The 27,351-nt window shown below is 52.4% G+C and overlaps 1 protein-coding gene across 1 annotated transcript in view; it reads right to left on the reverse strand.

Moving 5' to 3' along the window:
- The window catches only part of MIPEP (mitochondrial intermediate peptidase), an 82,301-nt gene extending 55,855 nt beyond the window's left edge, over positions 1 to 26,446 (reverse strand). The window contains exons 1-10 of the mRNA XM_072976000.1: positions 26,171 to 26,446; positions 24,065 to 24,238; positions 21,076 to 21,164; positions 19,941 to 20,027; positions 13,942 to 14,005; positions 10,007 to 10,189; positions 9,321 to 9,477; positions 6,639 to 6,687; positions 4,920 to 4,980; positions 1,663 to 1,715 (exon numbers count right to left, since the gene is read on the reverse strand). Coding sequence (XP_072832101.1) covers positions 1,663 to 1,715; positions 4,920 to 4,980; positions 6,639 to 6,687; positions 9,321 to 9,477; positions 10,007 to 10,189; positions 13,942 to 14,005; positions 19,941 to 20,027; positions 21,076 to 21,164; positions 24,065 to 24,238; positions 26,171 to 26,320 — 1,067 coding nt within the window. The 5' untranslated portion in view covers positions 26,321 to 26,446. The remainder of the gene's footprint in view (positions 1 to 1,662; positions 1,716 to 4,919; positions 4,981 to 6,638; positions 6,688 to 9,320; positions 9,478 to 10,006; positions 10,190 to 13,941; positions 14,006 to 19,940; positions 20,028 to 21,075; positions 21,165 to 24,064; positions 24,239 to 26,170) is intronic.
- Between the last annotated feature and the right edge of the window lie 905 nt (positions 26,447 to 27,351).

Below are 27,351 nucleotides of genomic sequence, written 5' to 3' on the forward strand. Positions count from 1 at the left end.
TGGATTGCTGGAAACCTCTCAGCAAAGGGCATTTTGGTGTGTGGGTGGGTGTGCGCGCACGTGTGTGCAGGCAGGGGAGAGGTACTTAGGTTCATCTATTATTTATTTCAGTGGAGGTACACTAGGGATTGAACCCAGGACCTCATGCTTCATCTCAAGGCAGGAGTGATCCCGTGACCTGGAGGCCAAAGGCACCGCATGCGAGCTGGCCTACCAGCCACGTGCAGGTCCCCCTGGCCTGGACATGGCCACGCCGCGGGGAAGCACAGACAGGGCCCCAGCCCAGCACTGTCTCCTCGCCCAAAGCTCTCTGAGAGCACTCTGCTACGGATGCAATACAGTCACTGCCCTTCAGATGAGTGTCTTCCCAGGCAGCACTGAACCTCCTTCAAAGCCCTGAGACGGCACTTCCAAAGCAGCGCCTGGAGGGGCCGCTCTCTAGAAGGGCTACAGTCAGCCAGCTCCATGCCCTCCTGCTAACTTAGTACTGAGGCCGCCAGCACGGAGGGAGGGGAGCGCAGGGGCAAAGCACGCGCCCAGCCCGCCCGAGGTCCAGGTCTGTCCCCAGCACCTCTGTTAAAATAAATAAATAAATATGGGGACAATGACGCCCTACTGGAAATTTTGTGGTGACAACTAAAAATTGAATAAATAAATAAACCTAACCACTTCTTCCCCAAAACAAAAACAAACACACAAACAAAAAACCCAAAGAAACCATTAAAACAAATGAAATCTAATTTTAGTGAGGTGCCTCCCACCACCTACCTGATGCCCGGGTAGAAGGCACAGAACAAAAGCACTTCGCAGTTTAACACCAATCGAGGAAACGCTTCATCGTGACGCGCGCCAACGTGCTTCAGTAAAGAAAGCAGCACAGAGCTTTCTTCCTCCTTTACCTGAGTTAATCCTGCCCTTCTCACCCTGCACAGCTAAAACATGAACCGTCAGGAGACAGTGGTGCTGAGTTAGTCAAGGGAAAGATTCTGAGATTTTAAAACAGTCCAGTTGCGCACATAAAGTTGTCCGGGACATAAACAGTTTTAAACGTGCCACTCTGAACAGGCCTGCACGTTCTGTGGGCTCACACACAAATGCGGAAAGGACAGAAACAGGGTGAACGCAGGGAGAGCAGCGCAGCTCCTCGCCTGCACAACCTGACGAGCCAGACAAAAGCCGGAGGGGGACTGCGAAACCAAGTCCTCTGGACCCTCATCTCACGAGTCTCCTTCCAGAAGCACCAGCGACGTGCGCCACGCCGAGTCCGCCTCGGCTCCTGCAGTGGTTCGGCAAACGTGCGCTGAGAGCCCCCCAGCCCCTCGGGCCAGAAACTGGTCACCACCGGTTCCAGCCAAGTCCCAGCCCCACATGCTCAGATGAGGAGGACCTGGACGCCACACACAGGAAGGGGCGGGGTCCAAGATCTCAGGGAGACATGAGCCCAAACCACAAAAGGACAGGACCCCCAGAACAAGGCTGACCCGGCCCGTGAGCACAGCCTCCTGCCCGGACCAAGTGACCTGCGGGCAGGTGCCGGCCACGCCCGCACAGGGCCTGAGCAGGGGACACGGGCTTGTGACGTGGGCGCCCGAATGAGGAGAGAGGTGCTCAAGACACACTCGTTTCCTCCTCCTCACAGGCGAGCAGCTCTCAGAAACGTACCTCTCTGCGCGGATCACACCACTGTAGTAGGGGGGGTCCCACGGCATTAACTCCTGCAACGGAGAGAGTCAGCGTTAGGAAAGCTGCCGCCTAGTTTACAGGTCTTCTCAGTCATCCAGCCGGCTTACAAAAAGCGCGACCTGTTACTGTATCAAAAAGTTCTATAAAAACTCAGGACGTGGCAGGAAACAGGTGCCTTTCTTCCGACTTCCCTGTGATCAGTGAGTGGAGAAGTATCAACAAGGCAGTCACAGAACCTGGGGAAGGTGGGCAAGCGCCAGCCTGAATGTAAGCCAGTGCAAGTCCGCGCTAACAGACCACATCGGCCATGCTGAAGTTTCTCCCAAAACGCAAGCCACGCATCAGCCCGTCAGACGTGCTGCAGGGAAGGTCAGGGAACCAAGGGAAGATTAGGGCTCTTTCTAAATCTAAGCAGGAAGCTTAAGGTGGATCCCCAAGTACAAGCAACAATTTAGCATGTAACGAAGGCAGAATTAACTCTAATCTTGGCAAAGAAAATATGTCATAAAGTCTCGTAACACTCATTTTCGACACCTGGGACAGACAGTGACAGGGAAGATGCCTGAACACCTGCAGGGCTCACCCCCTGCAGGCTGTCCAGGTGACAGAGTGCAGGTGAGGCAGACAGCCTGGGACCAGGCTTCCAGTCCCTCAGCTGTATGATGGGGACATGCTGTTTCGGCTCCAACGCTTCCCCGTTTCCCTCCTCCCCACTGCCACCCGGGAGCCCCCGGCCCACTCCTCCATCACACCCAGGCCCTTCTCCCTGCCTCGAGGGCTCTTCCCGAGCCGTTGCCTGGCGAGCTCCCTCCTTTTTCCACGTCTGCTCAAGGGCCACCTTCCTGGAGAGGTCTTCACTGCCCAGGCCACAGAAAACAGCAGCCTTTGTCCACTTCTCCCTGCAGCGTCTCACCCACAGCCCCACCCTCACAGGACCCGCACACAGTGATTTTCCTCCCGTGTTTACGATCTGTTTTCTTCCCCTAGAACGTAAGCTTCATGAGGGCAGGGGTTTGTTGGCATTTTTCCTACTACTTCCAGGCACCCAGGAATCTGCCCAGTACACAGACCACCCTCAAGACTTACTTGGCGAATGAATCAAAAGCATCTCCCAGACAGGGCTGCCTAACGCATCTGCACTGCCGAACAGAACGCCCGGCGCTGAGAACAGCTTACTGTCGCTGCCCTTGAAAATCTCAGCTGAAGCATTATCCCCTCCAGTGACAAGGCGCTCTTCCTCGCACGCTGGGACCATGCTTTCCTCACAGAACGTGACCCACGGGAGATGTGGAGGTTTACTTTCTCCCCCTGAGCGCCCGGAGAGCAGGCCCGGCCCCCGGACCACACCCCTGCGTGCTCACTTCCCGGCACACACGTGACCGCCTACTCTCTGCTACGGCCCGACACGGTGTGGGCTCTGATGAAGCAGGGACAGGACATGACCCAGCCCCAGGAGCTGACGAGGGTACAGTCGACTGGAGAGCCATGCGTCACATCTAGGACACTCTGCCTTGTGACAGAGCCCAAAAGAAGGCTTACATCTTGGGGGGAGAGCAGGAAGTGCCTGCAGGAGACAAAGCCGGTGCTGAGGCTGGAAGACCGGGAGCCCATGGCCCAGGTGCACAGCGCCTGCTGGCCCAGAAGTAGCCGGTACAGTTAAAAACAAAAGCAGGGAAAGCAAAGCACAAGGCAAGCGACGAGAGCACACGAGCACCACGCCGCGTCGGCAGGGAAGACACCCACCTGCTCCCGGGCGGCAGAGGATGAGGCTGGAGGAGGACGTGCGGGTGGGAAAGCTAAGACTCAAAGGTGCTGTGAGAATTACAGGGAGCGTGTGAAAATTCCACAGAGTAAGATCAGATCTGCGCTTCAGGACAAGCCCTGTGTGCTGGGGGCCTGGTCCACGTCTAACACGGGGCTGGGCACGCAGCCGTGGTGCCTGAATCCATGGCCACAACCACGGGCCAGGAGGCCAGTTCACCAGGTGCAGCCACATCCAGGCGAGAAGGGACAAAGACCCAACCCAGAGCTATGGTGAGGGGGCAGAGCAGGCCGGGAGTGAAACACCCGCAGGACTCCTTGAAGCACAGTCGGTGGGGCTCATGACACAGGGGGGCCCGCGTGGGGCTCGCACGTTCACCCTCCTGACAAGTCCCAGGCGCTGCTGCTCTCCTGCCCGGGGGACACACTTGCGAACTGCTGGTCCCAGGTCTGGCTAGGACAGCAGGGTGAACGGCGGCCCCTTCACCAAAACAGGGCTTCATGAGAAGACTGGGCACCCCTAACATCTGCAGAACAGCCACAATCAGTGCCCAAACACAAGTGTCGGGGGAGGACAGCTTCCGGTCATATCAGCTTCTGACGAATTAGCTTCTGGCAACACACTTTTCCTGCTTCCACCCTCACCAAACTCAATTCTGCTCTATGATCCAGTTTCTAAGTGGACCCACCTACCCGGCTGAAGCGTGCAGAGGACCGAGCCTGGCTCCTGTGCTAGACGCAGCTCCCACTGCAAAGCAACAACCGACACGCTACTGTAGCAACTGGTGAATCTGGCAGCACGAATCTGCCTCGGGGTGGTTGTACCTGGGAGGCTACCGAGCAGTTGCTAAGTCTCTAAGGCTGGCCGTGACAGGAAGCTCCCACCCAAGAATCCCCCCAGGCCCACCCCAGAAGGACGGCGCAGGACCCAGTGACCCCAAGCACCTCGAGCCAAATAAGGACCAGGGTCCTAACACCTGGGATCCCGTCCCTCTTCAGGGCGCCCTCTGGCCACAGGGACACGTGGTCTGACTGTAAGATCATGTCATCATTTGACCTGAAGACAAAAAACCACACTCCAGGGCTTCCGGGGGGAGGGGCACACTCTGATCTACGTAGCTGAGCAAGGGCAGCAGTGACGCGGGGCCGCCACCGGCCGGCACCCTGCACGGAGCCCCGACAGCTGCTCCAGAGACGCCGGCTGCCGCAGGACGGAGGCAGCCCCGCACACGCAGACCCCCACACGCCTCATGCCGGGGCGGTGTGTCATGTCGGCTGACCAACAGGAACCCCGGTCTTCCTGGAACGTCAGGCCCAGACATGTGATCAAGCACTTCCGTACTGTGTTCCCCAAATTCAAGGACCCGGAACAAGGCTGAACGCACCTTCAGCAAGTCAGTTCTAGGGTCGCCAGACAGACCTCAGCTGACAGGCTGCTTCTGTTACAATGAAAACATTCCAACAAGGTCACTTACGGAATTCTGAGGATTTAGTTTCATTTTCATCCCTCGCATCATCTCAAACTCTTTTGTAGTTCTGTAAAACAGGTTCATTGTGGATGGTTAGGACAAAACTTTCATCCTTCCATTACAGAAGAACTAGTTTGCTTATGTTACATTCAACATTCATGGTAAGATTGGAAGAAATTTGTCATGTGGATGTCGTGAACCAGTGTGAATCCTGATTTCACGTGTGTTGGACAAGACGGTGACATGCACGTCAGTGAATTACTTCAGTTTCCACCTTAAAAAGCTCCCTGGCAGGTATGTGCCTTCAAAGCACTAAAGCCTGGAAAAGTGAGCACTGTTACAGAAACACGCAAGGTCTCATCAGCAAACTTTCAATCACTGCTTTTTGCAACACCTTAAAAAAGTAAAAGGCTAACAAGTTACTTTCTATAGAAGAATATTAACGTGGATTATACTTCAGGTCGCCATCCATAATCCCTCCCCTACCAGCTGCACTGCCCGACTAGCAGAGCAACAATCAAACATGCGCTCAATATTTGCAGAATATGAAGTTTCTGTTAGAATTAACTGCTATAAACCACTGTGAAATTATGAAGATATATAAACAGCCAGGGGCTACTGTACAGCGCAGGGAACTATATTCAATACCTTGTAATGGCCTACAATGGAAAAGAACATGAAAAGGAGCATACACACATACATGTGCAACTGAGTCACGATGCTGTGCACCTGAATTAACACGACTTGTAAACCAGCTGTACTTCAAGTAAAATTTTTTAATAAAAACTATGGAGCTATATTTGCCCAAAATATAATCTACAGCTACATACAAGTGAAAAACAGTAACACTTAGCCAGCAAACCAAAGCAGAATAAATTCTCAAATAACTGTGTAGGTAACACTACTTCATTGTATCAAAGCCACAACAGTTCACTGGATTAGACCACTTTAGAATTGACAGATACAGCCCAAACTGGAGAGGACTGGGTTCTAAGGCACATGTTTACAATAGAAAATGGAAATTTGGGCTAAAATTGACTTTGTTGGTGCAAACAGCAGCTGAGTGAGACGGCTTTGGGAGAAAGGGCATCAGCCGTCTCCTACGAACCGTGACACCCCTCCTCCTGGAGCCCCCAGCGTCCGAAGGCTCCTGGGGACAGGCCTCAGCCGCACCCTACAAGACGCCACGGAGGACGAGGGCCGCCACCAGAGGGCCAGCGCAGCGGGAGCAGGCGGGCGGGTCCCACCGAGGACAGGAGAGCATGCCAGCCTGGTCTGCAACGCTGAGGCCGAGCCCTCTTGAAACGCACAAAACGGAAACACAGGTCTGTTGACACGCCCATGAGCCGCCGTACTTAGACCAAAAGAAGAGAAAGGCTACCCTGTGAGCTTGCTACAGAATGGACTGTACAAGCCAAAACATATAGTCTCAGAAGGGCCTGGGCATTTTTAAAAACTACACATCAATGATGCACTCCTGAAACAACGGCCTGGTTAACCAGAGGGGACGGCCTAGCTGTCCAAGGTCGTCACCTTAAGGCACCTTTGTGCTTTCAAAGTACATCTCACAGTTAACTTAAACTCCTGCTGGCTGAGCCCACAGATCCAACTCAATATTCCAACGCTTATATTCTTAAGAGGCCACGTCCTCATTTTTTAATAAATCAAGTCTTTAAAAACAAAACCTAAATCACACACACGCTGAGGAGTGGAGTAAAAACTAACCTTTCAGAAAGTTTGTCAGATAGTTTCTCGAGGAACTGCATGACGGTCTCTAAAACGAAAATCCAAAAGAAAACACCTTTAATTACGTAAAATAAAACGAACATACCTGTTAAAATTACTGTGCTGCTCACAGAATCCACGCACTGCGCACCCTCAAGGCGGGGAACTTCGGAGGAAGCGGGGCTGCTGGCGTCCACTAGGCACTTCCAGACGGTGCCAGCTCTTCATGAGGAAAACAAGTTAAACTGACCTGGTGATAATCCGAAGTCTTATGCTGTATCCCCAAATAAAGAGTTAATGGGGAGCGAGAGAAAAGAATGCAAAGTTTCCATCTGTTTCTATGTATTCATACACGAAAGGGAAAAAAAACGTTTCTTAGATGTGTCTAAATTCTTGCGAGTTTTCAAGTGACAGCAAGACACTGATGTGTTCATAAAAATCAGCACAGTTTTAAGGACCAGATTTTAAAAATCGATGTTTTGGGGGAGCAACTATTTTTATTTTTACACCCAACACCAGAATGATCTATTCAGGACCAATTATCTAAAGAAAATACAGCAAAATTAGAACATTAAAAATTTAAGCTGTTATAACCTTTTTACTACTTAAAATACTCCAGCCGTAAGTCATTACACTGTACAAACCCATAAAGGCCATGTAGTGGAATCACCATCATTTCCCGTGAGAGGACATTTTTCACGTGTATTTTTGAATTTAGCACCTTTTGCCACTGATTTACGCGGATAGAGCTTTCATAGGTATTTCAGAGGGAGCCACAAACACTTCTTCTATTTTCCAGACGATCTTCTAAATGGTTTTAAGTTTCTTGCTCTCTTCAAATTATCTCTTTTTGAGTAAAATAAAACGCTGGGGCAAAAGGGAGGCTGACCTAAACCAGGAGCGAAGCTGGGGGTTTCCCGCCTCTGACAGCAGCCACCAGGCCTGGGCCTGCGACCCGGGCAACCGCCCTGGGCATCCTGTTAGATGGCAGGTCGCCTCCCTACCGCTTCTGCCCCACCCAGTCCTCTTCCCCGCAACCTGTGCTGACCACGGACACACACACGCTTTACCTGCTTTTGGTTCTTGTCTGTCTCCCTCACAGGAGTACACGCCACACACGAGCAGGGATCCCGGCCCGTTGTGCAGGGATTTGCCCCCAGCCCTGGTAACACCTGGCATGTGGACTGTTTCCGCCGACTCAGTGGACGGACGTGGACAAGGTGGGTGGCAGAAAAGACAGGGCTGTGGTCTCTGGTGGCCTGTCGTAGACCACGGATATAGAGCTGGGGTTTGGGCTTCAGCTCAGCCAAGTCTTAGCAGTTTAACCTCACCGTGGGTTCCCCATCTGTGAAATGGGTACTACTGTCTACCTCACACGGCCGCAGAGGAATTAAATGAAACAACGGCCCAGAGCTGGCGTCACACCGTCATTACTTGTGTAAAATAATGCCACTTGATCGTAACACTGGGGTGACAAGAGTGACTATGGAAAAGCACTCAGGTGACGTTACAACTGTTCAGGAGATAAACCACCCAAAACAAACTGCAAGCATCCTAAGGGTTCAGGGACAGGGGGTCTAAGGGATGTGAAAACGTTTAACAGGCAGGTTTTGAGCTGAGCACTAGAACACTGGACAGGACTGTCACAGGCAGACATGCAGGGAACAGGAGGGGCCACAGAATGAGTGGGACACGCCCAGGGCTGCCCAGTGGGCCCCACCAGGCCAAGGGACAGGGCTGCCCACAAAAGAGAGACAAGGCAGGGTGGACCCAAGGAAACCTCGGAGAAGCTATGAACATAGCAGAGGAAGAAGGGATAACTGCGGGAAGGACACACACGGGACAGGCCCACGGAAGTGACCCTCCCCTGCAGAGCTCCCTCTCGCTCACAAACCCCCTCTCACGATGCTACGGCCCCTCCAGATGCACGACCAGAATCCAGGGTGGCCCCTGCCAGGTCCTCCTTCCTCTCAACCCATCACAAAGTCATGTGAATCGAACCCCTAGAATACACCTGGACTCTCAACAGCTCCACCATCACGACCACCCGACCCCGGACCCAGTGTCTAAACTAACTGAAATGTAATCAACGTATTGCACACAGTTATGCCATTTTCTCTCACATCATAAACTGTAAAGAACCCCACAGAGCACACGGCAAGCTCATCAAAGCCCCAGGGGAGACGCTCCCGCCCGGCACCAACCTCGCCAGGCAGCCCTCCTCTCTCAGCACAGGTGGGGACCCGGCACCAACCTCCCCAGGCAGCCCTCCTCTCTCAGTGCAGGTGGGGGCTCCGTGGTTTTATGTGACCTGGCCTGCACTCAGCCTCGACTTGAGCAGACAGACAGCGTGTCTGTCCTGCCTCACGCTAAGCCTAACCCATCTGGTTAGACTGACCACAGAGACCAGTTCGGTTAAAACAAAAATAATTTAAATTAGCATCAGTGAAACTTTAAGTATGACCTGCTCTCAACATGCCAACAAAATACATTGGTTGGACAGGACATATTCCAAATTATTAGCTCCATTTAAAAGTCGTGTCTAATGATGACACAGACAACCTCCATCAACAGTCTCTAAGGACATGAAACAGAGAACACGAATTCACAGCTACTTAAAAGCAGGAGTTCAGCTCCATAAAAACCCTATTTTGTCCTCAGAAGCTGGATCAACAGGCTCACCTGGGTTTCCGGCTATCGTTCCCTGGAGGGCTCTGTGGGCGTAGGTAGGATACCCCACTAACTGGGCCAGAAGATCTCTGTTGCTGAGCAGTTCTTCTAGACACTGCAGCTGACCAGCATCGGGATACAGAAAAACCTTATAAGCAGCTTCTCGCACCTGTTTGAAGAGTAAATGGTGAAACACACTCACCACAAAACAAAGTCCTACGTGGTAAAAACAGAGGCAGCCCCCCACCACTCCATTCTGCAGGTGAGCGATGCTTAAAAATAAAATAACAGTTTCCACAAGATGAATGAAGCCTTTGGATTCACCAGCTAGTACAGGAGACACCATCACACTCGACCAGGGTCTCTGCTGGGAGCCGGGGGAGGGACACAACGACCCAGTGCACGTGCCGCAAAGCATCGTCCCTGGGGGAAGACACCTGCATCGGAGCCCTGAGCAGTCGGGACTGGCGATCGTCCCTCTGCTCATCAGCCCCCGGAAAGGAAGAGCCCTTTATGAGACCAGAGTAATTAAACTGCTTTCGTTCTTCAAAGCATTTACGGAATTAACGATCCTCAGTTAAATTTTTAGTGTAAAGCGGCACCAACGTATTCTGAAGGTGTGACTGTATCATCCCCGGATCTGGGGTTACGGCAGCAGTGACGGGGCCTGACCTACATGCGGTACGGGGCACACGCACCAAGTCATCCGGCGCCTCCGCGTGCAGACTGTCCACCACGACGTGGTCCCCGGCCGGCTCAAAGTGCTGCCAAACGTGTTCCGGCAAGAGCCGCTTCTCAATCTTGTTGGGAAAGTTGGTTCCCATGAGAAACGTGCTGCTCAGGTCCAAGATTTTCACATTCAAGTCCACCGCTCTCTTACGCTGTACACGGGGGCAGGAAAGTTAATGTTTCACGCCTAACTGAAGAGGCAGTCTCTAAAGGCAGCAAGTCAGCAGACACAGTTAAATCACAAACTAGTAAGACAGTAAATACACTCAGGGATAAAATGTATACTGAACATATGGTGTCTTAAATGTATAATGGGTAACAACACACGACAAATGTTAACTCTACTTTTGATGACTGGCCAAAAAGTTACCCTTTTGGTTTTACGACGTCTGTGAGCTTTAAGATTACGTAACTGCTAGAGTGCTACTTTGAGTTCTATAATCTGCGAAATTAAGCCCACTGGGAAACCTAAGTGAACCAGGCGTCGTGGATCTCTCTCATAACAACACCTGAAAGTATTTTTGGACAGAAAACAGTAAGTATTTGAAGGGCTGATTAGAAAACATACTCAGTCTTAAAAGGGTCGATACGAGGGCGGAGGAAGGGCCTCCCTGCAGCTCTTCCCTGAAGTGCAGAGAAGGGGCATCTCAAAGCTCTGCCGGGAACGTACTGGAGGGGCCACCGGAGGAGGGGCTGGAGCCCACCGCCAGGACCGCGTCCTCCAGCCTCAGGCACTGTCGACGATTCGAGAGGGGCCGTCGGCCCAGAGTGGGTTTGTCTTCAGTCTTCAGACACAAGCTCCTGAGAAACCCTGTGCCGTCAGAGGGGCACCACAAGCGTTTGGGATGAAACTTAATTCTGCCGTCCACAGTGGTAACTGGTGACCAGTCAGCATCTTCAGTCACCTGTTCCAGGAAAACTGGAGGGGCATCTGGACTTGGGCTCACGGTGGAATCATACACAGACCTTTCTGAGAAGGGGGTCAGTAGCCATTAACAGATTCTAAACTACTCTCTGACCCTCAAAAGCGACTCCACAGCACTCATTGTTTTCAAAAAGGTAACTAACTATGAATGATGCAGATGTGCCCTTGATAATAAACTGTAAAAAGTACATATATTAATAACCAAAAGCATTTTCGATGTGTAAAATCCAAACATCGTGGGAAAAGTAAGTTTCAGGACACGCCAAGGTCTTTACGTCCAGACTTCTCTCTGCCTGTTGTTTCTGAGGAGGCCGTTTGTCACCACCTGCTGGTGACCAGTGGAATAACCAAAAAAATGAAAGGTATCGGAAATTGCAGGATAGTTTCCAAAATTTTCCTCAAAGCCTTTACTTACTGAAATAAAAAACGTGATAAAGTTATTCCAAAGAATTTGCCACCCGTTACAATCCCTGGAAAAATGCAAATTGTTTATTTCCTGACTTCACCGACAGTCTGCTAACGCATACGATTTCATCACTGAGGTATTTAAATGTATGGTGCTCTAAGAAGGCTATGAAATTGTTGTGTTTATTAAATGACTGCTAAGGAACACACTCCCTTTAAATGTTTCAGTTATCTTCATGAGACCTTAAAAATTAAGTAAGAAATAATCTGGAAAGAACAGAGGAAGACAGCAGGCCTCGATAACTTTAGGTTACACTGTAGGTTTATTTTGAGCTCTTTTTCTACACGTTAACATGTCTTCCTTCCACCCCATCCGAGGGGGCACCGCCAACCACGGATGTGGGAGGACGAGGCTTAGCCCACTCTCGCCCTCAGCGTGGGTGCGGGCGCCGCTCTGCCGGGCCGGGCAGCTGCCCTGGGAGGACACGCGTTAGGCGAAAGCAGCGGTCTGGGCCGGGGGAGGCTGACCCTGACCTCGCACATGTTACACTCGAATAAAGCTGCCAAAACATCTTCCACGGAGATCACATACAACAGTTATGCCCAGGACTCTCCCTGGCAACCTCCCCCAGAAGGCGCCCAGCCTGACGACAAGCAGCATTAGCACGATCGTGCACACCCACTCCGCCCAACACCGGACGCGCTGAGAAAGGACCCACTCCCTGACCCGCGAGGCCGAGGACTGCGACACGCAACACAGCAATGACAACTCACACACAGACAAATGCTGCACGCGTGAAACAAATGGATGAGTTCAGACGAATACACAATTCCACCAGGATGGGGGACAGAAGGGATGACAAAAGCTCCTCAGACACCTTGGCCTGAGGCAAGGGCGAAGGGACACAGGGCAGGGGACAGGGGCAGGGGGTCAGGAGTCACTCTGGGAAAGCAGGGCCTCGAGGACCCTATTTGCGTATGAGCTGCCACTTACACCCTTTCAACAGGCAGTGAGAAGTCACTGGCGGTTCCGGGCAGGAGAGTGACAACGAAATCAAGGCTTTGAGGAAGTGACTCCAGTGCTCACAGGCAGGTTAGACGGACCACCCGGAGGCCTGCAGGCAGGGCCCCCAGGCAGGCTCCGGAAAGGCCACCTCCTCCTACAAGCCCTGTGGCCTTGGGTCACACGCATGGCCTCCAGCGCCTTCACCCGCGAGACAGGAGCAACAGTACCAGCCTCGGGGTTGTTATGAGGAAGCACCTGACGAGAAACATGACTGAAACAGCAAACGCTCAATCGCTGTTAGTCACAGCGAGCGTCAGGAAGACGAGGGCTTCTGGGGGCCCAGGCGTCTGGTGATGAGGATCAAGATGCGTCTCTCCGGGGAGGCACAGAAGCGAGCAGCTCTACCGAAACCCTCCACGGGCTTGGTCGCTAAGACGTGAGGGCTCCGGGAAGAGCAACAACGCAAACTGGCTCCAAAGCTCCATCTGCGCGTCTCAGAGAATGGCGGCATGACTGGCGCAGAGGCGTTAATCACAAACTGCTTTGCAAAGGGGCAATGCATCCATTTCAGGCGATGTGAGTTTGCGGTCGACCCCACAGGCCTCGGGGACTGCTGTGTCAGGCCAGGAGTCATGCGCTGAGCCCGTAAGGCCACGTAAGGACATGGATGTGAGAGAGAACCCAGCATTGCTCAAATTCAGCTCCAGTCGAAATGATGGTGCCTATGCATGACACGTATCCCCAAGACCCGCCCTCTACTGCCTAAGATGCTCTGATAAAGCAACCTCTACTGACAGGTGAGCAGCTTCGTACTCTATTAAGAGACACAGATGTATCTCAGAGAGACAGACAGCACTGCTGGAACGGTCTGGGTGCAGGCAGGTGGGGGAGACGCTGGGGAGCAGGAAGGCCCTCCAGGGCTGGTTGAGCCACCCTGTTCTTTCAACCCCAGGCCTCATGCAGAAAAGACTGAGCACTTGGGATGTCGGGTTCTAGAAAGAGCAGTGGCCGGGGTGAGAGGTCCTGGGAACTTAGGACGGGAACCCGAACAAACCACTCTGTCCTGTGTCCACTTCTGTAAAATGAGGGGCCTGGACAGATCAGAAGGCCCCTCCCACCCCAGCTTGAACATCACACAACCCAGGCTTGCTGCTTCCGGAGCAAAGCCGTGGGGATCTGCTGAGGACAGGTATTGCGCGGATAATCACACGCACGTGAGTCCTCATGTGCTCCCCGCACACCTGCCTCAGACCTGACCTTCGATGGGGTCACCCTCCTCATTCACTCGCTGCCTTCCTGCCGCTGCCCGTCTCACCCCAACTCCCTGACACCTGAGACGTCCCACGCGTAGCAAGTCATCTTCTAATTCTGAATTACTGTGGGTGACAGGCCAGCTTCCAGGGAGCTTTATGTTCCAATGCAACCTACAGAAGAGTTTCATCGCATGAACAACCTATGCATTTTTGTAATATGGAAATCCAAGCCACACACAAGAAGCGCAGCCGTAGCAACAAGACACCAACTTAGTATCAGTAAAACAGGAGCCAAAAAACAGAGGAAAGAGTTACCTTTTCTTTGTCTAGATGGATCCCACTGATTTCAAAATCAAACATAAACAGTTCAGCCACTCGCCTACAAACAAAATGAGCCCAGGTTACAACAGGTAATAATTATTAACAAAAACCAGTTTTTTGCAAAATAAATCCATCTTTTCAACTTACTACCAAAAAGCCAGACGATTCCGCACATGCGCACACACGGTTTGTTTGAAACCAGGAGCTTAACATCTTAGAAGCCAGGCTGATGGGCTTTCATGTTCTCCTACAGACGAGCTGGTGCCACGTACACTGCGCTAACTGTGCAAGCCCAAACCTGAGCCCAGCGAATGACAGTTGCTCCAATAGGGCCAAATGTCCGGCTGCCTCTTTCTAGAGGAAATGGACATCTTTTCAGCCATCCAGCTGTCTTCCTTCAAAAATATCTGCTGTATAACACACGCAGCACACCAGTAAGTGCTGAACAGACACACATGCCGCCTCACTGTGACATGGTGAGCGTGCACACACGGTTCACACTTAGCCTGTGTTATTCAACAGAACTACACTCCCAGCTGCTCGCGGGTGGAGACCCATACACACGTCCCGTAAGGCATGGTCCCAGCCCGGGACACATTCTCTCTGAATGAATGAAGGCAAGGTAAAAGAAATGACCAGTTTCGTAACGGGTACAAACCGTGCTGAGGGAGCTGGCGGGGAGCATCAGCAGTGCCCTCGGACACGTCAGCAGCATGTAAACCTCACCTTCTCCTGCATCACATCCAAGTGCAGGCTCTTCCTCTGCTTTAGCCCGCCGTCCTCGCCCCTTGTGAGGGAAGATTCCTCACTGTTTCAGGAATTAGTACAAGCATGCTTTGACACACATACAGTTTTTACTGATCATAAAACGTATCTTCAAACTTTACAACATGCCCTAATCTTCCTAACGTGTAATGGCTTCACCTGAACGTCAAGTATCAGCAAGAATAAAAAGCAGTAAGAGAACAGAGAGCACCCTGGGTCACGTCCAAAGCGAAGGGCAACTGCTCATCAGATTTCCCCTGTGGTTATTTTATACTTGGAAGTTCATCTTTCCCTTTCTAATTCGAAGCTGTTTTAGTATCATTTACTTTCCCACAAGGGACCAGGAAATTCAAAACACCAAATTCATAAATGAAAAAACACGTGTGCACTGGAAACAAGACACTCCCGTGTTGTGCCACAACGGCGTGGGCTGGGACACACGGCTCTTCAAAGAAAGCGAGGGACGCTGGTGCCCAGGAGACAGCGATCTGCAGCACTCATAAACATGCTCAGCCGGTCAGCGTCAAGGCAGCGGAGGGCCACCTCACAGCGCGGACATCGGTTTTACTAAAAGAGAAGTAACGTGCTTTGTAGAAATCCACAGTTTTTAATCAGGGGCCTCTGCTATAAGCTCCAACAGCGTTCATTTAATTCTTGAAAACATACTTGTGGGGTGAAGACGGGATTTTCCTCAGAGGTCGTGCTGAGGCCGGATGATGCCCAGCCACGTGGCAGCAGACCATCCCTGGGCCGGGTCTCTGGAAGCCGAAGGGCAGGAGGCAGAGAAGCAGAAGCTTCCACCAGGGCTCAGGGCCACCACGTCGGTGCTGCAGAGCACAACCAGGAGCGGCCGCTCGCCCCGTGGAGCGCGCTCCTGTATTCAGAGTACAGACCTGTAAACGCTGCCGTGATGATTACTCATTTCAACTCCATCCAAGTCCCCGTAATTAAAAACATAAAGCAGCTTATCCTTGGACAGGTTTTCAAAGGCTTTCGGCATGAGGTGTTCAGTTTTTCCTCCAACTGGTGGCAGCTACTTAGAACATGAAGTCCTTTGATGCTGGGCCGGACGCTGAGTCTCCTGGCTAATGAGGACTGTTTTCTTTCTTTTTGATCCTGCTGCATGCTTGGGGCCAGTTTCAAGTGTAGCACTTCTTTCTGTCAAGAACTTTTTTTTTTTAAAACTACTTTTTGCTGGAATTAAGTTATCCAAATATTTGATCTGTTCTCATGGCTTTCCTTGACTTTTCATAATGGATATATTTATCTTCCAGGTTATCGGGTGCCAATATATTGCATGAACGGAATTAAAGTTCTAAAATTTTTAACGTTCGACAGACCACATTAGTAACTTAAGTCATTTACGGTCTTTCTTAAATAATGTAAAGTGCTTCACTCAGGCCCAGAACGGCCTCTACCTCACCCTGATCCCCCTTCCTCCACAGTCAACCTCAAAGTCACACCACTCTCTTGTAGCAAAGGTATTTTCTGTCGTTTCAACAAGAAAAAAGAAAGATAGTAGGGGGTGATAAATTGGGGTGAGAATTTATTAGGTAACACAAGTTTATCATATTACACAATACAGCCTTACTGCATAACAGCTTTACCGTAGACATGTATGAAAAAATTAAAATCGCTAAAACAAAAACAACCCACTATTAAAATCCTTGTTTTTCCTTCCAGTATACGTCTTCCATTCTTTCTTAAGGCTGTGAGGAGCATGTTTGATTACAGCAGGCGAGCCTGGAGAAGGCAGCTCAGTGCCCAGCACACAGTAGGTACTGGAGAACACATGCCGAGTCCGCGTGAACGTTAGGTGCGCTGATCTGACTCCCTGACCCTGGAACACCCCCGTCCCGGGGGGCCGGCCCAGGTGGGCGGGGGGACTCCCAACAGGACTCTCGTCCTGAGCAGCACAGCCCGAGGCAGCATGTCTGGTCTGGTGACGACCCCGGCCAGGTGGCTGACACCACAGCCCCTGGCTCCCATCCAACCCACTCAGCTGTCACACCCCTGCCTACACCAGCTGGGACCAACCACAGACTTTGGTGCCTTGCTTTTTCCTGTAAAACTGCATCATGAACATCGAATGTCCCTATCTTTAAACATTCTCTAAAAACGCGGCTTTTGAATGTTTACGTTGTCTCGTCACACGGACTAGAAGTGTTTTCATTTCCCCACCCCCTCGAATCACACAACATCACCTCTTTACCTCCTCAGGATAAAGTCCAAGAAACTAAGCTGATCAGAAAGTCTGCACATCGAGCTGCCACCTGCTGTCCTCCGTGAGATGCATCAGCGCCAGCACCGCGGTGCTCCCCTCACCCTCAGCCCCGCCAGCCGGGGGGCCCCCACCACACGGCTGCCTTGCGCCAGGTGCCCAGAGGGCAAGGCACACGGGTCCTTTCACGTAAGCCTCATGGTCGCCCCAGGACGTCCTTTTACTCGCCTCTCACGGGGGTACACCTGAGGCCTGGAGAGCTACAGAACCAGCATCCAATTGCGGGTCCACTTCTGGGGGCCAGGCCTCCGGCCACGACGTCACACTTACCACCAGTGTCACACGCATGGCACTTGTTCCTCTAACAGCATCTGATGCTGTTCTTTATTCTGTGAAATGAGTTTTAGGAAAAGGATCCCTCGCCTGTTTTCCTATGAGACAGATTTGCTTTTTTCTTTTTTGGTGATTTGTAAGGCCTCTCAACACAGTAACTGTGTCAACCCTTTGCCACGTGAGTGACATCCGTCCTGCTGTGTATTCTGACTCTGAATGGGGAAGGGCTTTGTCAGATCAAAGTCTGCAATTTTTATATAACCAAATCAATCTTTCTCTCAAGGTCTGATTTTGGTATCATGTGAAGAAAGACCTTCCACATTTCAAAATTATCAGGACTTTCATGGTTTCTTTTTAAAAAATATTTAAATCAAAATAACTTATTTTCCCAAAATAGTTATCCACTGGCCTGCCATCACTACTGAAAACCAAGTCTTTCCCTCCTGATGAGAAACAATACTTCTATCACGTCCCAAATTCAGTCATGCATTCATGTGTCTGTGACTGAAATTTCTCTATTCTCTCATTGACTTAATTGACTTTTCCAACGTAAGTATAAAACGCTCTTTTAAACACAGCATCTTCACAGTGTGTCTTACTACCTGGAACAAGTCCTCCAGCACTTTCCTCTACCAGATCTTCCCCGCCTAGCCTGGCATATTTATCACCTACGGCTTCAGACCATCTTAAGCGACAACAACAAAGATTTTCTTCAGCTGTGGGCTGCACAGCGCCCGACTCACAGAGCCACACAACTCACACAGCCCCCACCTCACACAGCCGCACAACTCACACAGCCCCCACCTCACACAGCGCCCGACTCCCACAGCCGCACAGAGCGTCAGGTTCCTCTTGCTGCCTAGACACAGCTTGCTTCCCACTTGAATATGCCCTTACACGCTTCCCAGGGCCGGGCGTGTGCGTGCGTGCGTGCGTGCACGCGGAGGGTCTGCGCTCTGCCCTCCGGTGTTCGCCCCCACGTGGATTTCAGCTTTTGCTGCTCTTGGGACTGGGCTTCGCCTCCACTGTGCTTTCTGGACAGCGTGCTTGTTAAATTCCTTGCACACAAGAAAGCTCTTGCTGGTTCCGGAAAACCCCAAGTCAAACAGGTTTCTTTATGGCTGGGCTCCTCGGAGCCTCTCACATACTGAAACTCTCCAAGAGGGGAAAATGCTGCGTTACTGTGTCTGATTTCCAAACTTTCTGACCAGCGGGGCCCTTCTGGGAAGATGTCTGCATGCCTCCTAGAACTAGGGCTTCAGGGAGCGCACCTGTGAACACGTGCCACGGCTCCCTCTCTGCGTTACCGCCAGGACGGATGGCCCGCTGCTTGGCCACAGCCGCCACTTCACCACACGCAGGCGCTCTGGGAGCCAGACGACACTGCTGGCGGAGTCCCAGTGCCAGAGTTCACACATCACTTCGGACTCTCCCGCTCACCAGTCACCTTTCCTTTCTGGAATATCCATCTTCTTCCCAGCCCATTTTTAATGTATGTATCACTTCGTTATTTTAAAGCTCCTACTGGCATCTTAGCAGCGTCTAGAAACGTGGTCCGTGTCCTGTCAGCACGAGTCCTTTGCTCCCAGTCTGCTAGCGCACCTCAGTTTTCATACAGTACGTGCAGGAAAGTGAATCAGTGAAGTCAGGCCGTGAGGAAGCTGTGGCCACGCAGCGTCACACCAGCCGAGCACACGCCGGGCAGGTGGCAGGGGCTCGGCCTTCACTCACCCTGCTAAGGCAGGCAACGTGACAGTCCGACAGACACATCACTGACGGCGCAGCGAGCTCCAGCGCGGCCCGAGCGCCAGATCAGTGACGTGAAGCGGGAGCAGCGAGCACCCCTGCAGGCAGGGGAAAACAGCCCCTCCCGCCTCTCACACCCGGGTTAAGGCAAGACTGTCCTCAGCTGATCCCCGGGGAACACAAGCCACACACGGAGACAGACCGGAGAGGAGGAGGGACCAAGTAAGTGGGGACCGAGGTGAGCACAAGCAGGTAAGAAAAATGCCAGTCTCTGTGCTGTGACACAGGTGACACGCAGGTGAGGACAGACAGACCCCACTACAGTTTATAAGTAAACCTGAGCAAAGAAACATAATCCCCGAAGCGCCGCAGCAAATTTATCTGTGAACCGACCTAGAAATTAGGTCTTTTCAATTCAGATCAGTAACTGGAATCTAAGGAACCGAAGCACATCATTCAAGGCTCTTGACGTCCACCAGTGAATAAAACCAACCAGCTAGCGCCTTCTGGTGTGTCACCCACCGAACTTCAAGAACGCAGCTAACCGCAACTCCCAACTGTCAGTAGGACTCGCTCACAGGTGAGGCTCCTGCTGTGGCCGCAGCGGCTGGAGGCACCGAGGATGCGGCAGTGAGCTATCAGGCCAGGCCCCTGCCCTAAAGGAGCCTCCGGCCCAGGGGGAGAGGGATGATGACACAACACATGAGCAAATGGGGCAACACGGGAGTGGTCGGGACCAAGAGCAAAGCAGGGAGGAGGATGGAGTGGGACAGGCGGAACGTGGGAGGACACACTGTGGAGTGAGTCCTAAGGAGGGTGCAGGGCCCGTCACCTGGGGAGAAACAGTCCAGACAGAGGGGCTGTGAGCGTGGGGACACCAGTCTCACCTTCACAGTCACAATCACAATGAATGCAAGGGAAGGAGTACCTGGTTTCTGGATCAAGAGAATCCACAAGTTTTTTATCAGCTAGTAATTTTTGCAGACTTTGATGTAACTCCACATTTGTGTTCAGCCTGGAAAAATTAGAAACAAAAAAAAATTAAAAGACTTTCTAACACTTTTTCTTTCTTTACATCAATAGAATGTAGTCAAGTTCCAGCACACACGCCCAGAGGTCCGGGCTGCTTTTTGTCTTGTTTCTTCCTCTGGACCACGAACACCTCAACAGTTAGTACAGGACAGGCAGTGGGTCAGTATGAAGCAGGGTAGTTACCCTGGAAGGTCAAAGGACAAATGTAAAGCCACAGTCAATAGCTGGGGCCAGAGGAGCAGACAGGGTGGGGTCCCACCTCCATCCAGAACCATTTGTTTTTCTAGAAAAGGAGGGGGGATGGGAGGGAGGAGGAACACACACCTGCCATCCTGCCCTGAGCCCACAGGGCCAGGGGCCTTTGCTCACCTGGGTAAGAGGCAGGTCCACACCACGGGGACAGATTGAGGTTAGGCTTCCAAGTCACACACCCGCTGCAACATAAGCCCCACAGCTACTCTGTGACCTGGGGCAAGCTGTCCCAGCCGGTGAAAGCCTTGGCCACCCCAAGGGTTAAATGAGACGCCGGGCACGGCCCACACCCCCATCGGCTGCACCAGCCCACCCAGGCCCCTGCCTGAGCACCACTCTCAACCCACCTGCAGTACCACCATCGGGTCCCGAGTCCTCCGCCCCAGAAACCAACAAGCCCTGGCGGCTGCTCTAGGAGCAACCGGCTCCTGGCCCGGGGATCCCCAGGGAAGGCCCATGTTCCCAGAGCCACCTGCCAGTTCCCACTAGGGACTCTGGGATGGTCAGGTTGCCCAGTCAGTTCAGTCAAAAAGTCCATGGGTTTCTGCTGCCACAGTTCTCACGGGCCACCCCGAACACAAGAGGCACGAGGCGGCCCCACCAGCTGAGAAACGCTCAGCAGAAGGGCAGGCCGGCCTCAGCCCCAGGAACTGGGAGAAAGTCAGCAAGGACGTCCACCTCCTCGGGCCGCCCCAGGGCCAGGTGTCACCGCTGGTGTCCCCGCCCAGGCCTCTCCTCCGACACGGTCGGGACCCCGTTGGGGGAAGGAGCGCACGTACCTCTCCACCGCAGTGCCGATGCTCCGGCAGGCCTCATCAGCCGCCTCTCGGAAGGCAGCCTCGGGGTGAGCGAGCTTCACAAAGTCAGCCTGGGGGAGACAAAACCAGAAGGGAACGTGATGGCGTGTCTCCCCTGGGATCTGAGGACAGAAATGCAAACCTGTGATTTTAAACAGGTCGCTGGCTGGACCCTGGCGTCTGTGTCACTGACACTTTCCTGAACGTCATGATTTCTGCTCCTCCCTGCAAAGGAAATACTCCTACCAGCTTTGCTGTAGGAAGTCTCTCTCCCTCAAATGTGAACATCAGGCAAATTCTCCCTATTTCTATCGGTCAGAAAAGCAGACTCCTGTTTCAGATAATCTGGAACTTTCCATCTGAGTCTTTGCACCATGGTCCTCACACTAACCTGGCTCAGGGAACTCAGGGAGGCTCTTCCTTCTTGAATTGACACCTGGTGCAGTTCCAAGGTGAGTGGGCTGCACCCCAGCCTCGGTGCAGAAGACAAGGCACATTCTCTCCACCAGTGTGAAGCGAGCAGGGGGGCCCGCGGCCGCCTCCCCGGCACAGGACTAGGGCTGCTACACTGACCTGAGAATTCACCTTAGAATCTTTTTAAATGAAACTTCATAAAATCAGACTTTAGTCTCCACATTAACTGCATCACAAGGCAAAAGGGCAATGCAGGGAAATGACAAAGCACTACCCACCTTCTTCTCTCTCGTGAAGACGTGTGACTATTACACAAAATAAAATCACCACAAGATCAAACTTCCTGATTTTACTATCAAACAGTTTTTGATGTAAAACCATTTGAATCCATAGTCTGATACAACACTTGTTAAACAGCAGGACAACATCAGCACTGAAGCACCTGAGAAGCGAGCTATGTAAAAATCGCAACAGAGTATAAATCACTGACCTACGTGTTGCAGAATTTACAATCAATATTAAAACTCAAAACACTAGCACACATCTTCAATCTCACTTGTGGTGGTGTTGAGGAAAATACTGTTACACAGCGACTATATTAAGAAAAAGAAAACAAAAAACCATTTGGTGGGGAACGTATAAAACCACTGCCTTATAACAGTACTGATCTCACTAGCAAGTAAAGTCTTAAAAATTCAAAAAGGAAGATTCTTTGAACTTTTTCACCTAACGATTGACATGTATAAATCATGTCTTTTTTTTAATATTATCAAACTTCATGAATATTTTTAAAAACTTCAAAAATAGGACAAGCTATGGAGCAGGAGTTAAAATCTTTCAGTGAAAAGCAAAAGTAAAAATGTGGGGCAAATCCGAGAGCACTGGTTAATGGAGATGGAAGCTAAGGCAACAAATCAGCAGTAAGTCTGGGATTTGGGGCCACAAAAGCCAACACCTGATCGCACGTAAGTGAAGCCTGCTGATCAGCATCTTCCATCCAGACTTCAGCAACACAACCAGGCAGAGGAGGGTCAAGACCTCGTTTCTGGCAGGAGGTCTCCCAAACCCCAAATCCGGATGTACGCCTGCTGTGCACACACTGGAGGGTCAGAACCCAAACCCAGTGAAACCCAGAACTGGCCAGAAGGAGCCTGTAACATCTTACTTCACTCCCAGGAAAACCCCTAACACAGGCACTTTGTCCATTTCCTTAACACCGGGGAGCTGCCAGCAGTGACTGTGCTAACACTGAGGGGCTGCTGCTGACGCAGGTGCCGGGAGGAAGGAGATGTTCTGAAAAAGGAAAAAGGGGAAATGTTACGCTGGGTAAAAAAAAAAATCAACCTCAAAAGGTAAATATGATTCCATTTACCTGACATTCTAGAAAAGACAAACCACAGGGGTGGAGAACAGGTGGGTGGTCCCTCGGGGTGAGGAGGAGGCGGGTCTGACATCACTGGGGTGATAGTCACGCCTCCTGACTGTGGCAGTGGCGTGTCCGGGAGTCGAAATTCACAGAAATGTCCCATCCCCTAAGGAGTCCACGCTACCGCGTGATCATTTTAAAAATATATACTTCCACCCCTCCAGGCAAGGCTCCCCAGGCCGGAGTCGCCGCCACCGGCCCGGGAGGCTGGAGACGAGCAGGGAAGACCCAGAGCCCAGCTCCGCCACTCTGGCCAGGTGACCCTGGGCCTCACTTAACCCCTCAGTGGCTTTCTTTCCTCATCTTAAAGTGAGGATGTGCCGAGAAGGCTAAATCAGTCAAAGTAGGTAAAGCTCTCCCCAGGACCCGCGCCCGGTAAGAACTGGAGAACAGTTCACAGCGGAACACCTGCCCCATGAGGGCAGAGCCAGGGTCCGTCTCCCTTGTGCACTCACTCCCCGCGGGGCGCCGGGTGGGGCTCCACGGAGAAAGGGTGGGAGGAAGCTGTGGAAGGTCCGATACCATGCAGACAGGCTCAGGAGGGACCATGATTTAGGACACGTGCACCATGACCCTCGCTGTTGACAGGATGACAGAGACGCGGCCGTCCTGGGCGGGAGGAACCAGGCCTCCACCTCAGCTGGCCAGGAGACTTGCACACACTCCCCTCCAACTTCAAAATGTGGGGAAAAGAAGGCTTTGATAGAATCTGGTCGATGTCAAAACCTTGGTTTTAATTAGAGAAGACATTCCTGAAAAGGTTTACAAGAACTAGTTTTTTTTAATTAATCTTTTTGTAAATGTATAGACAAATGTTCTATTATAATTTTGGTAGTTTTCATGAAAGAACTTTTGTCCTGTGAAGGACCTTTGCCACATGCGTAATCGTTCTTTCATCACGCACGACATGTGTCTTTCACTAAATACACACATTCAAGCACCAGTTCTAACGTTCACCTTTTCCTGCACGTTCTTCCCCTTCAACAGCACATTTGACTGTAACGGATCACACCTAACAGCTCTCAAGTAGTTCAGACGTTCTAACCTTACACTCTCAAGTTAAACCTAAACACTCAGCTTAAACTGTGACAGCTTGAGAGAGAGGCACTGGCGGCTCGGGCCAGGACTCACCAGGTCGGCCACCCTGCACAAGGAGTCGGACAGCTCGTCGAAGATGGCCACCGTCTGGGGCCCAGGTGGCACGGAGCACACCCGCTCCACCAGCTCGTCCGCCTTTCTCAAGGCCGTCTCCTGGGCGATACGAAATCCTTCTGGGGCACTGAGCTCAGGAACTCCAAAGAGGCCCTGAAATACAGAGAATATTCCCCCTGTATAACTAAAACCTTGCTTTACGGGTATTAAATATAAACACTCTTCTCATAAAGAAAGTCTTGGCTTTCATTGCTGCTTCATGGCATCATGGTACCTGTGCTCACAGATAGCACTTCCATATCCCCCACATCCCAGACACAGACTAAAACGAATGTTCTTAGAATACAACTTTTCAGTTTTTAATTATTTTATAAAAACAAAAGAAGAACGATACAGTTCAAACTCCAGTGGTCACTACCACAGAACTGTGGCCATGATTAAATGAGACAACACACATTTAAAACTCAACATTTTACCAGTGGCTGGTACACAGAAAGCACTTAATAGATGTCAGCTGTAATCACTATTAGCTGTGTGACCCTGGTCAAGTTCTCCCTCCTCCTAGTACTAGAGGCAGGAGCGCTGCTCTTCGCCATCTTAGCCAGCTGCCCAACTCAGGGCCCGCCGCATGCATGAACGCACGAATGAAACAGATTAACGGGCCAGACGCGTAGCTTTGTAGATTAAACATCTGCAAAGGTAACACATCAAATGTGGGAAACACCAAGAGGTAAGGTTTCTGAGGGCTGCCAGCGCCCACTGTCCCTGCAAGAAGGGATGAGGGGTCGTTAACCTCCTTCCAAATACACTAACAAGCTGGAGAAAATAAAGACAGCTGGGGGCAGAGCAGAAGCAGGACCAAAAATAATTTGATCTTTACATGGATTTGATTCGATTCAAGTACAGATTACTTATTTTCACTTCTCAGCCTAACTCCCCAGGCTACTCTACTTCTAAATCTCAGCCTACCAGTTATGGTATTGCTTTAAAAAATTATATAAACTTTGGCCATTTTTTTTTATTAAAACCCCATTTACATATTTTAAAGTCTGATACCAGGACCTAAAACCATGACGTACAAAAGAAAATTAATAAAGCTAAACTTAGTTATATTTCCTCCACCCACATCGGAGCTTACCCCTCACTTGGTTCTGCTCAGTACCTACAGGGAGTGCTCTTTCTCATACCGATTATGTCAGTATCAACTTTGTTTACCCCTATAGAAGTTGGTGTAGCAAACTTCATTCAAAAATAATTTAAAAACAAAGAAACTTGGGGGTTAAATAAGAAAAACTCACATTTAGGCTCACTGTAACCACACCCCAGACTCATCTTTACAAGAAAGGCAGTAGTAGAAACAATGGGGGGAAAAAACAAAAACAAAAGTAACAACGTGAAGTGGGCAAATGCACAAATGCAAAGTAAACAGGCATCAACTAAGTCCCTCTCAAGCCTGCCCTCCTTTCACCCTTAATTCCCTCACTGAGTGAAGAACGAGTGCCTGCCGAATGCCGCCACAGAGCGGGGCGTGGGAACCCCGGATAACTAGGAACACAATTCGGTGACTTCCTGCGGGAAAAGTCCGCGTGAGAGGCTTTAGGGGACACGACTCTCCGCGAGTTTTGTGTTTTAAGAAAAGAAAAAGCCCAAAGCTTTGACAAATATTAATGACGGCGCATCAACAGAAGGAGTAATTACACTAATTACACGAGCGGGTCCTGGCGAACAGACACTGGCTACTGCAGGTGAGCTCACGGGGCGGCCCCCGCCTCACCTGAGCCGGGGGGAGCAGGAACCGCGGCAGGAGTGGGAGTGGGGGCGGGGGGGAGGAGGAGGGGGAAGGGTGGGGACAGGGAGAGAGGGGAGGGCGGGGAGGGGCGTCGGGGAGCCGCTCAGGCCCGCAGGACCCCGGGCTCTCGCTGAAGCGGCTGCCAGACCCGCACCGGGGCCGCCGCGCCCCCCTGCACCAGCCCCTCGGAGGAGTGACCCGCAAGGTCACCCTGGGGCAGAAGACACCTCCGTCCGCTGCGAGGCGGGCTCGCCGTCCGGCCCCTCCAGACCCCGAGGACCCCGCGGGCCGCTCACCCCGCGCTCGCCGTACAGGTCCAGCCGGCGTCCCTGGGGCTGCACATTGAAGGCGGCGCCCACCGGGGACCAAGTGGTGCTGACCCGCCGGGCCCAGAGCCCGGCCCGGAGCCCGGCCCGGAGGCCGCCCAGGCGTCGGGCGCACAGCATCGCGCCCCGCAGCAGCGCCCTAGCGCCGCGAGTCCCGCGAACCGCCCCGCAGCCCTGCCAGAGCGCGCGCCGCGTTTCCACGGCAGCCGCCCGCGCGCCACGTGACCCCGCGCTTCCGGGAAGAGGTCGAGGTCGCAGGGCGAGCGCACGTCGGCGTCCCCGGGGCAAGAGCGTCGTCCCCGCCTCCCGGAGCCGCCGCTTGCAGCGCCCCCGCGGGCCTGGAGGAGGAACCGCAGGGTCGCCCCGCCCTCCCACGTGGCCTAAGCCTCGCGGGAACACGTGCGCGGCGGGCGCCCGGCTTCCTCGCACGCCTGGCCCGGACGCGCCACCCCCGTCGGTCTCCGCCCCAGGGGCTTGCGGTACACGTGCGCTGCGACTGCACGTCCCAGCCTGGCGGCCAAAACTGTCGGTGAACCTTCATCCATTGACTGTAAACGCGTAGTGATGGATGATATAATCGACAACGCAGTTCCTGGGATGGGGGGATTCCACCAAACCGACGGGGTGAGGGGTGGAACCTGGGGCGGGAGGGCAGGGGAGGTGAGAGTAAGCCATGGGAGGAGGGGTGGCGGACTGCGCCCTCCCGGTGTCCGCCCGACGTCCACCCGGATCGAAGGATCACCTGGGACGGCCCTGGAGAGTGACCCTACGGGAGGGCAGCCCGGACTGGGGTGGAGCGGGAGGGAGCCTGCTGCTGCGGCCTCGCCTCGGCCTCTTGCGGGAGCCGGACGCCCCGGCACCCAGCCCGTAAGCACGGAAAACCCGGGGCAGTGAGGACCGTGCTAAGGACGCTTCTGTGCCGTGGACCCCGGGGTGTGACCTGTGCCAAGGCCCAGCACCCGAGGGAACCTTTTATCTCACCCGCATGTTGGGGCCTGGGGTGGAGTCCACTCCTGTTGACACCAGTTGGTGAGCAGTCCTGGGAGCCTTCCCCAGAGAGCCAGGAGCGAGGGCCAAGTGGTGCGGGCTTCTGACCCTGCCCTGTCCATCCCCACAACAGTTCGGTGTTAAGTGGAGTGTGTTCTCAGTTT

Source organism: Vicugna pacos, chromosome 14 (assembly GCF_048564905.1).
Source record: "Vicugna pacos chromosome 14, VicPac4, whole genome shotgun sequence".
In the NCBI taxonomy this organism is placed as follows: domain Eukaryota; kingdom Metazoa; phylum Chordata; class Mammalia; order Artiodactyla; family Camelidae; genus Vicugna; species Vicugna pacos.